The following is a 12080-nucleotide window of genomic DNA, read 5'->3' as shown; positions in this document are numbered from 1 at the left end:
ACGGGACTAGGGGCTATCTTGTCTCAGCGGTCGGCGACGGACCAGAAGGTCCATCCGTGCGCCTTCTACTCTCGTCGTTTCCTTCCTGCTGAGAGGAACTATGACATTGGCAATCGAGAGCTGCTGGCGGTAGTGGCTGCCTTGGAGGAGTGGCGTCATTGGCTGGATGGGGCCGAGGAACCGTTCACCATTTGGACGGACCATAAGAACTTGACGTACATCCGTGCATCCAAGCGCCTCAACGGCCGGCAGGCAAGGTGGGCCAGCTTCCTCAGTCGGTTCGACTTCTCGTTGACTTTTTGCCCTGGGTCCCGCAACACGAAGGCCGACTCTCCTTCCCGGTTACACTCCAAGGGGGCTCCAACCACTGAGGATCCGACTCCGATCCTCCCAGAGGTCAGGGTGGTGGGAGTGGTCACCTTAGGCATCGAGACCGTGGTCAGGCGTGCCCTACGTTTCCATCCCGCTCCCAGCAACGTACCTTTTCGTCGCCTCTTCGTCCCCGACTCAGTCCGGTCCCGGGTTCTCCAATGGGGCCATACCAGCCGGTTTGCCTGCCACCCGGGCGTTCACCGCACCTTCTCCTTCCTGGCTCGTCGATTCTGGTGGCCCACCATGAGGAACGACGTCAAGGAGTTTGTTCTGGCCTGCACGGTCTGCGCCCGCAGCAAGGCCTCCCACCAGGCACCCTCCGGTCTATTACAGCCACTTCCCATTCCGAGCCGCCCTTGGTCCCATGTGGCGTTGGACTTCGTCACGGGTCTTCCACCGTCCCAGGGAAACACAGTCCTTCTGACTGTGGTGGATCGTTTCAGCAAGGGGGTCCACCTCGTGGCCCTTCCCAAGCTTCCCTCAGCTTCCGAGACAGCGGACCTCCTGACAAGCCACGTGTTCCGCCTCCATGGTTTCCCCCAGGACGTCATCTCGGACCGGGGTCCCCAGTTCACTTCCCAGGTATGGCGGGCCTTTTGCAAGGGATTGAGGGCTACTGTTAGTCTTTCGTCTGGTTACCATCCACAGACTAACGGACAAACAGAGAGGATGAACCAGAGCGTGGAGTCTGCTCTCCGTTGTGTTGCCGCCAAGAGACCTGCTTCCTGGAGCCGGTTCCTCCCCTGGGTCGAGTACGCCATCAACTCCCTGGTCAGTTCCGCCACCGGCCTCTCGCCGTTCGAGGTATCCCTGGGCTACCAACCCCCTCTTTTCCCTGCACAGGAGTCGGAAGTGGCAGTTCCCTCCGTGCAGGATCATCTCGACCGGTGTCGTCAAGTCTGGGAGATCACCAGGACGGCGCTGCTCCGGGCATCGGAGAGCGCCAGTCGGGGAGCTAACCGACGCCGGATCCCTGCGCCGACGTACCAACCTGGGCAGAGGGTATGGTTGTCCTCCAAGGATCTTCCGCTTCGATCCTCTGCCAAGAAGCTTAACCCCCGGTTCGTCGGCCCTTTTGAGATCCAGAGGGTGCTCAGTCGCACGGCGGTGAGTCTTAAGCTTCCTGCGTCCTTGCGCATTCATCCTGTTTTTCATGTGTCCCGTGTGAAGCCTGTCTCTCTCAGTCCCCTGATGCCTCCTGCTCCAGATCCGCCTCCTCCCGAGATGGTGGACGGACACCCCCAGTGGAAGGTCCGCCAGCTCATGGACGTCCGACGGCGAGGACGGGGGTTCCAGTATCTGGTGGACTGGGAGGGATACGGTCCGGAGGAACGGAGCTGGGTCTCCCGCCAGCTCATCATGGATCCCGCCCTGATCACCGACTTCCATCGGTCCCATCCGGGGAGGCCGAGGCCGGGCAGGTCGCCGGGTGGCTCCCGTGGAGGGGGGGGTACTGTGAGGATTGGTCCATTACCACACGCTTCCAGGTACCAATTACGTACTGTGAGGATTGGTCCATTACCACACGCTTCCAGGTACCAATTACCTCCACACACCTGAAGGGAGTTCGAATCAGCTTGAAGGGAGCCCTTATATACTCGGGGTTTCTGAACGTTCATTGTCGGGTCGTTTTGCTTACCTCCGCCTGCAGCTTGTTCCTTCCGTTGTTGTTCTCCATCTGTTTCTCCAGTACGCCTTGGAATTCGCCACTGTTGCTCTTCTCTGCTCCCATGGACCCGCGCTCCGTATCTCACTTTGCCCTTGGTGAGTTTGGAAGTATATTTTTGATGCTCTGTTTTTTCCTCGTTTTTCCTGGACTCAAGACCTTTCTGTTTTTTGTGTGTTTCGTTGACACTGAAGATGTATCGCCTTTTGTTATTTCTGGATTCAGCTTTATTACTGGATTGATTGATTGATTGATTGAAAAGTTTATTAACAGATTGCAGAATGGGTACAGTACAGTAGAGCTCAATACATACAATTGTTAAGGGGATGCAGACCAGAGAAATACTTTCGTCTTGTTTACATCAGGGTCCCCCATTTTCAATTCATCATAACATATATGACATACATGACATATAGATAGACAGTACTGCTACATCTATACATTTATGACATATCATATTTGCAAATACTGTTTGTGATACAAAAGTGTCCAGAAAAAGAGTGTATATACATTTGACGTAGAAACTGTACATTGGAGGAGGTTGGGTGGGTGGGGTGGGGTTGGTGGGTGGGGGCTGTACATTGGAGGGGGGGGGGGGGTTGGGGTGGGGGGGGGACACTGTACACTGTACATTGGAATACTGACAAAGCCATACTTGGTAATTTACTGTACAACTGGGTTAAGACATTTGTAGGGGCCAGTTTCGAATTGCAGTCTCCCATAGGTGTTCTTTGAGAGTGTTTTTGAAAGTGGGTAGTGATTCACATTCCTTTACATCTTTGGGTAGGGGTGTTCCACATTGATGTGGCATAATTGCGAAACGTGTTTAGTCCCTTGTTTGAGCCGAATCTGGGTTTAACATGATTTGTGGAGCTCCCTCTGGTGTTGTGATCGTGGTATTCACTGACCTTTGGGAAGTATTTTGACATGTACATGGGTACCTTGGTCGCGTAGTGTATCTTGTAGACCAGGCCCATTGCAAGTTGCTGTACTCTGTCGTCTACTCTAAGCCATCCTAGGTTGTCAAAGTGGGCCGGGGTGAGGTGGGTTCTAGGAGTCAGGTCAAGCAGTAGTCTGACTAGCTTGTTTTGAGATGTATGTAATTTGTTTTTTAGTGCCTTTGAGGTGCTTTGGTACCACGAGGTGCAAGCATAGTCGTAGTACCCTTGAATGAGTGCTCCTGCCAGAGTCTTCAGGGTATTCTTGTTTACCAGAGAGGAGATCCGGTACAAGAATCGAGTTCGTTGGTTGACTTTTTTTATTACATTGGATGCCATTTTGTCACAGGAAAGATTAGCCTCTAGGATGGAACCTAGGTAGGTAATTTCATCTTTCCTTGTGACAATATTGTCACCCACTGTAACCGAGAAGCCGTCGGTCTTGCTGAGTTTGTTATTTGAACCGAAGAGTATGGACTCTGTTTTGCCCATGTGTAATGATAGTTTGTTGTCGGCAAGCCATATATGCAGATTTTGCCTAGTTCCGAGCTGAGGGCTTTTTCAACCTGTAACTTGTTCTTTTCAGAGACCAGCAGGGCTGAGTCGTCCGCAAACAGGAACAAGTTGCAGTCACAAGCTGACGACATGTCATTTGCATAAATTAGGAATAGTAGCGGTCCTAGTATGCTTCCTTGTGGAACACCACAGCTCACTGTGAGGGGGGGGGATAGGGTACCGTTTACCTCCACCATCTGTTCTCTCCCCTCCAGGTAGGATTGTATCCAGCTCACTGATAAACTATCAAAACCTATTGCTTTTAGCTTGTCAATCAGAATGGTGTGATTGACAGTGTCGAAGGCCTTTTGTAGGTCCAGCATGACCATGCCGCAGTATTTGCCCACGTCCACCTCTTGTTTGATGTGGTCGTTCAAATAGAGAAGGCATGTGTCAGTGGAGTGGGATGTTCTGAAGCCAGATTGGAATTCGTAGATTAGATTTTTTTCCGCGAGGTACTTTACGATCTGTTCGATATTCTGGAATGAGACCCATTGGGTCTCATTCTCCAACATTTTTCAAAGAGTTCTCTTGGAAGACTTATCTTGGAACCGACTGAGACAGAATCAATGACAAGTTCACTCTGAGTCCCGAACGTGCTGGTAATATGTCTTGAGTGGCTCAAATGGTCGCACTTGTGATATGATCTGATATCTGCTTGGAGAATGGCATTAAACTCGAAAGAGCGGTTTTGTCAATATTCCAATGTACAGTTTTGCTTGTACAGTGTCCCGCACCCACCCCTCCTACCCAACCCCCCCCCGTAGCTTGGTAGCCAGCAGGCTAAATGCCCCGCAACGCTGGTTGAACTGGAGCTAGGTAGCCAGGTAGCTAAATGCCCTGCGATGCTGGTTGAACTGGAGCTAGGTAGCCAGGTAGCTAAATGCTCCGCAACGCTGGTTGAACTGCCTGCGCCGGTCTCTCTGTCGAAGACCGAGGGAACCGCATTGGGCTTCAGCTGATTAGTGGTCTTCTGGACAAACCTCCCACCCCCAACAACATAATCCGAGGCAATGAAGTGTTCGCTGCAGATCTTCATTCCCTGTCCAACAGGCTGATCGCGCCGTTTGAGTGCAGCCAGCCAATGTGCCAACAACACTGTTTTTTTCACTGGTAGTTTGTGGAAATGAACCAACTTTCCTCTCTCTTTCACACGGTAAAATTTGTTTGAACAGCCAGGAGCAATACAAAAAGAACCACCGCGGTCCCGTTGTTTGGTAGGCAACATTTTATTTACTGACTGACCCGACAATCCATGTTTACTATAGGCAGCTAACCAGCAGTGTATATACCAAACCAACACCGTGACGTCAGCAACAAAATGGCGGCGCACATGTTCATAACAAATCGTTTTTTCTTAGAAACACCTTATTTTTATAACATGATTTTTTCTGTGGTTTATCTAAATACTAATTTGATGCTATGACTATGTTTATATCGCTATGCTTCATCTCCCCTTTAAATAATTATTATTTTCAATCATTTCACAATAATTGCATAATTGTGTTTGAATATCTGAGTAATTAAAGTAATTATACATTTGTCCAAAATAGCTGGTTCAGATATGGTTAAGCAGCTGCCTTGTGATCAGATGAATCCATATTATTTATTTTTCCGACATCAAATGCGTAATTTCTTATCGTACAAATATTGTCATATTTATTTTAATTATGATTAAGTAATTAATTCCAAGGAGGCCTGTAGCGTTGACATGAAGGAATCACTATGAGAACACAGTCTGTCAAGTTAATACAGTTTTCAATTAGTCAATCAATCATAAGTGTGCTCCTCAGCACTCTTAAATCTGCTCTCAGCCACGCTCAAATCTGATCTCAGGAACATTTGGGGACTCGCGCTCCCAGCCCTAATATGTCTTAAATGGGCAGAAATCTGCCTAAGAGGACATTTTTTGTCATAAATTCGTTCGGGAATGAGACCCATTATATTATAATATAATATTAATTATTATATGTTTTATTGGGACGGTTGGTGAATCCCAAAATCGGCCCGAAAAGGTCTCAAATGGCCCTAAGAGAAAGCCCTTTTTGTCGTAAGTCCTTGGAGAATGAGATTGTTCTTACCCCTCCAGTCACCCTTCAAAAAACCCACATGTCTCCCTAGTGACAGAAACTGCGATCTCAGTAAAACATATATTTTTCATGTATTGTTCCAATTTCTTTTCATGAATATCATTATTAACTTCAGTTCTCACCATACATATCGAATATTTATTCATTTTCAGGATTTTAACCATTTCTTAGGGTTAGGGTTAGGGTTAGGGTTATGGTTAGGGTTAGGGTTAGGGTTAGGGTTAGGGTTAGGGTTAGGGCGTTAGGGTTAGGGTTACATGGATTATTGTAATGTGAGTCCAAGATGTGATACTGAGCTACTTTTTTGGCATATACATCAAATCTGCCAACACTATCCACAAACACACGTGAAAAAAAGGCTATTTGACCAGAATTGCGACAAGGGTGACTGGAGGGTTAAGGCATCCTACCCTCCTCCCCACTCTGCCGATGGGGAAAGGAGTATGTATCTGTCAAAGAAACACCTGTCACAATGGTCGTCTGAAGGCATTGCCTTCTGCTTCTGCTACAGGACAGACTCTGCATGTCGGGTCATGGAAAGGGTGCCTCCTCTGCCCTTCTCAGAAGGCCTTCAGTGGAAGACATCTGTGCAGCAGCCTCTTGGTCTTCCCTTTGTCACTATCTGTTTTTACCATGGTCTCTCTCCCAGTATGTCCTCAGCTTGGGAGTCCTCCCTCATCTACCTATAGCTTTGCCTAGCTGTGAGGTTATCCAGGCTCCCATGTTTTCCCAGTAGGGAATTTATATGCACAATTAATCATTGGAATGCCTGTCTTCTCATCTGGTTACAATTGATAACTCCTATACTGATCATCAAGGCATTCAGATTGTTCACTGCTTAATAGTTCTCTGCACTGTGGCTTGAGAACATTTGGGCTATAGGGTCAGTGCTTTCAGGGTTCCTTAGTTGGCTACCCTGCTTTCCTTATTCCCTACCCTTATCTATTATTTTAGACTAGGGCAAGGTTTTATTTCCTTCTCAGCCATTTCCTCTCAGGTAATCAGAAGGTTCCCGGTTAGATCCTGCCCTATATAAATGCAGTCCATTTACCATTACCATTTACAGGGACAGTGGGCATACTGATCAGGGTTTCATGTCAACTTCACCCATTTGTTAAATAGGCCCTGCAAGACACTTTGCCATCATTAATATAACTATAGGGTTATAATTCACAACCTTTGTTATTTTCAATACATACAATTTTACATTCGGCACACCCCATATAGAGGAGCCTCCACACTGGGCCTAAAAAGTATCCACAGATCTCCAGACATCTGGAGCTCACCCATGATTATAGGTAGCCATACCTCCTGAAAGCCAAGGGAATTAGGAATATGGAAACCATCCTCCATCCTTCTCAACTCAGGATGATTTGTAGGAACTGACCAGTGAAGATGAATTCAGCCGTCAGACTCCTGCGTTTTGGACTCTGTTACTGTATCTAAATCACAGCTGGAATGCAACCCACACCTGAGATCTGCTGTTAGGCACAGATTAAACTCTACTCTCTTTCTCCTTGAAATGTCCCCTTAAAATGTCATCCCACAACTCGGTGACCTTTCCGACCTCGCACTCATCCATCCCAGGAGGGTGACAGCACAGTGAAGCAGAAACATTAAACCCACTGGAAATTCAAATCCACAATAGACTTTTCACTATGAAATCTAGGGTATTTTGTACATAATAGTAATTAAGCATCAAAGTATTAGAGATGTGTTTCAATCCAAATAAAAAATATAGTAATTTAAGTTTTTGTAAACTTTCCTGATATTGGGTTTGAATTGCTTGGGCATGGTTATGCTCTGACATTTTATTACGAAAGTGATGCAATTAATTCCGTGAACCGATCATAAAAATCACTCAGCCTCTGGCCAAAGGTCTATATAGCAAAGCTAATGCTAACTGTTTCATGTAAATGAATGGAAAATGCTATACACAAATAACATAGCTTCTTACTATGGAGCTATATAAAAACACAGATTTGGATGGTCTACCCTAGTTTGCTAGTTAGTATAGTCAATCTTTCTAAGTAACTAGTATGTTACATTTGGTAGATTTGGTAGTTTATTCCATGGCAGCAAAACGTTTTTAAATGGAAAATGAAATGGCACTTGAGCTGAAAGGGAGCTGTCAATCAACCTGGTCTGATCATGCCCCCAAGACCATTGTGAGAAAAGGTCTGGCCAGCCAAATTAGCTGTTTTTGAGCTGGGTTTTATAATAGTTATAAACATGTTTTTTAATGAAATGTTGGTGGATGCTTAATATGACACTCAGGTTTGATACAATATATACATTTGACTATTTCCACACCATGCAGTTTTTAGAGGCTTTGAATAATCATAATCACACATAACACATTCCAGTTCAAAACACCTATCATAGTCATACACAGCAAGTATGCGGTTACCAGAAGCCAATTAGGAGACTCCTTTTATTTTTATTTTTGTATTACTGTAGAGCGGGGTTGGTTGGGACACGTTTGTATCAACATAAAATAACCTTGCATTACTCACAGAGAACAGGAATACACAAAATAATTTGAATATGAAATATGGATCTATAATATTGTTGACATATTCCTTTGAAAGAAAAATATTACATTTGTCAAATTATTTCACATGTCTTTAGTATTCATTTCAGTGGCTCTTATCAGCTGCATATAGTTACCAAATCATGTAGTCAATAGTTGATTAGCCTTCAATTGCAGTTTTCAATATAGTCACAATGCTGTCCCTGCAACCAAACCTGGGTAATTGTCCCTGTCCCATGGAGAGCAGACACTTTCCACTGTTATGCTAGCTATCATCAACACTTCACAGCTAACAGTATAGCATAAACTGAAATAAGAAAATAAGCTTTGCAATTATGTATTTTAAAAGAAAAAGAACGAAAACAGGCAAAAATATACTAAAACACTGCAAATTAGAAAGCGTTAGATAAAATATGAGGAATGGGTCTCCAGAGGGTGTAGATGGGTATATGTGCATGGCATAGGCATTACTACTTTCAGTTAAAAAGACAGTCCCAGCTGTCCCTGTATCCCAAATGACCGCATTCTCCTATACTGTTTAAATAAATAGACCTAAATTCCTTGCCTCTGATATAGTCACTGATCATCAGCCATGGTTAGAGTAATAATGATTTGTTATGAAGCTATAAAATACAAAAAAATAATACATAAAAGCAAAGCATGCGTTTATAATTTAAATGTTCCCTAAGAGGGGGCATTTCTATTTACAAATGTACTGGAATCAGAGATGGTTCAGTGTTGCACTATAAAAAAAACATTTAGTGCCCATCACGAGCTAGTGGAACAACAAGTTGAACTCATAAGGTCAGTCCAGAGGAAAGCTCCAGTTGTCCAATGAGCAAGCTCTCCCGGCCCCAGGACATTCAACTCATAGACCAATCACAACGCAGAGCGCGGAGTCAGACGGGAGAGCAACAACAGATAAAATGTTTGACTTCCATCCATCCTCCCAATCCCTTCAGGACGCTTAACAACAACCTTAAGAGCGGCTTGTCGTCGTTTTAACTTAGTGTACATGCAGCACGTTGGTGAAAACCACACTTTAGGCTATATATATCGAGCATCAAACCGGATACCAGACAATACCATTTCTGAAGGATTTAACTTGTTGTATTGCGCATGTTGCCGTCTTGTCGAACCAACACCGAGGACCTGGAGGCCTCCTGCTTCGTCGACCCAAAGTACAATAGTCTTTGGGAGGATTATAATCGAACAAGAAACACAATTCCATCTGGGTTGTCGCCCGATAGAGGGTTTGGAGTCATGACAGCGCTGGCAGGGGGCATACCGAGAATGATGCGACCAACTCCACACCAAAACTACCCACGGGGAGGGTACTCTTTGGAGGGTAAGTTATTATTATTAACATTTACTGTCAATGCAACGTTTTATCAAAGTTGAGAAAAGGTTTCAGACTGCCGCACAACTTAGGATAGGTGTTTGGTATTTTATTGATACCATGAGTTCAAACTTTTACGGGCAAACTGAATGCCGTTAGGAGTCATGGCTATACTGTTGCATAAAATAGTTAAGACATATTGTCCAGTTCATAACCTAAAAACAATTACTTTACTAAATGCCTGTACAACGTAAGAACGGATAGGGAAAGTTAGACCTGCCAGGTTTGATCTAACAGTCGTTCCAGACCAAGGCTATACTTTTATTTTTGTTGTTGTGGTTATTAAATGTCATGCACTCCCCCTGTCCAGTCTCAACTCCGTTAGGTCAGGGACGTGTAAACCAGCTCGGTGGAGTCTTCATAAATGGCAGACCTCTCCCCAACCATATTCGGCACAAAATCGTGGAGATGGCCCATCACGGCATCCGGCCGTGTGTCATCTCTCGTCAGCTCCGGGTGTCCCACGGCTGCGTCTCCAAAATCCTCTGTCGGTACCAAGAAACAGGTTCCATCAGGCCAGGCGCAATCGGAGGCAGCAAGCCCAAGGTGAGGGCTGTTAACGGCTACTAGCACAAGCAACAAAACATATAAAAGGACACCATATAATATTTGTTCAATATCAATTTGTTGATGGTCAGAAGTTTGCTTCGTTCTCTCTTTGGATGAGTTTGGTATATCTATGCCTTTAAAATGTATGACATAACCAGGGGGTGGGGAGACTTATTATTATTGTTATTGTTATTATTATTATTATTAATATTATTGTTGCCTAAATATTGAATCGACGTGGTATTGCTGACTTTGTATTGTATGGCCTATTTGGTAACATTTACGCAAGCGGCTCTCATCCACTCTGCATATTGAACTCATATAGGCCTGTGTATTTTTCATCTCCATATTGACAAACTTTCCTTATTGCTTTGTAAAGCTAACGACTTCTCCGGACGTGGACAAGAAAATCGAAGAGTACAAGAGAGATAACCCGGGGATGTTCAGCTGGGAGGTCAGGGACAAATTACTGAAAGATGGAGTCTGCGACAGGAACACGGTTCCCTCAGGTATATACCATGCATGATTTCAAGGAAGATTTTATCCATATGCTTTGAAAATAGTCAGGGACGTTATGGGCCTGTTATTTTACATTTCATAATAAGAAGCATTTTTGGTATCATATAATATATATATTTCCTGAAAATATCGCCTTTAAGTGGCTAAAGGGAGGTATTTTCATGGGAAATCATTATTGTTTAATAGCAGCAGGTGGTCTATATTTTTCATACAAATGTAGGCCAATCTTTTTTTTTTTTTTTTTTTTACATATAATTTATTGATTAATTTAACTTAAATTGTTTTCCAATTCGAAGTGAGTTCAATCAGTCGCATCATGCGCTGTAAATTCGGGGGAGTCGGTGAGGATGAAGAGGACGATGATGAGATCGAGAAGAGAGAGTTGGAGGAGAACGAACGACGAGCGAAGCACAGCATCGATGGCATTCTAGGAGATAGATGTGAGTAGTAGCCCGACGATTCTATAGGTTCAAATCGTTTTACAACACGAACACGCGTTCTGTCGGAAAATGCAGTGAATAAAAACATACGAAGAAATAATTCAGTGGGTTGGTTTTCTTGAAAAATATTTATATTGTCCTATTAATGGCTATTTTGGACTCAGGTGGCGCTACGAAATGTCAGCTGCTGCCTGCATGCCAACAATTTACAGTTAATTAAAGTGGGCTTGTTTAGTTAGTAAATAATATGCCATGCTACCCAGTGGATGTATTCATAAAAAAATGCTGACAATTACATTTAATGACAGGGGGGGGATCTGGAATATTCATAATGTTTCCTGGCTTGTTTGGCTACATCATGTCTATACGGATGTATTTTTACATGATAAAAGTTATCGACTAAGGCCGGCTGTTACTTTAATTTTGATTACGGAAAATAACAATCGAGAAACACTTGTTTATTTATCTGTATCCTAAAAAAAAGTTCTCTCTTTGGTTTGATTTGTCTGGTTTAGTTTAGTTGTATTTATTATTGTGCTTAGTTTAAAAGTGATGCTCTTAACGGTGAATACACTTTATCTATTGAAAATTCAGTTACGCGCGTGGTGCAGCTTTTACGCAACTGCTTGACTGGCATTTACCAAACTTTTATAGAGGACAAGCGTTGCTATGAACGTGATCAAACATTTGTCCAACTGTTTCGTCCATATAAGAAAGTGTTTCTCCTTGGGCACAATCGGACACTTGAGGATGAACTTGGGAGACAAAGCCGCGAGAGTCCATTGAAACTCACACTTCGGGTTGACGCGCACAAAGGCCCGCTCCAGTGAGCGGCTCAGCGGTGTACAAAAAGACCACAAAGCTTTTCAAAATGTGGAGAGAAAGGGAGAAAAAATGCGCTGACAAAGGGCCAGGAGAAGACATTATGGACCCGCAATGAGCGATGAATTATTCAGGAACACCAATAGGCTCAGTCCGACCTGTTTTATAGACTGCTCACTCAGAGAAAATGCCCGTTT

The 12080-nt window shown here is 44.4% G+C and overlaps 1 protein-coding gene across 1 annotated transcript in view; it reads left to right on the top strand.

Annotated features, from left to right (window-relative positions):
- Positions 1–9417: 9417 nt before the first annotated feature.
- The window catches only part of pax3a (paired box 3a), a gene marked incomplete at both ends in the record, with an annotated part of 25459 nt that continues 22796 nt past the window's right edge, over positions 9418–12080 (top strand). Inside the window, 4 exon segments of the mRNA XM_084326992.1 lie at positions 9418–9502; positions 9864–10099; positions 10482–10611; positions 10918–11061. Coding sequence (XP_084183118.1) covers positions 9418–9502; positions 9864–10099; positions 10482–10611; positions 10918–11061 — 595 coding nt within the window.

The sequence above is a fragment of the Notolepis coatsorum genome (genome assembly GCF_963971535.1).
Source record: "Notolepis coatsorum genome assembly, chromosome: 13".
In the NCBI taxonomy this organism is placed as follows: domain Eukaryota; kingdom Metazoa; phylum Chordata; class Actinopteri; order Aulopiformes; family Paralepididae; genus Notolepis; species Notolepis coatsorum.
Note: the sequence above shows the minus strand (reverse complement) of the source record. Positions and strands in the feature narration are given on the sequence as shown.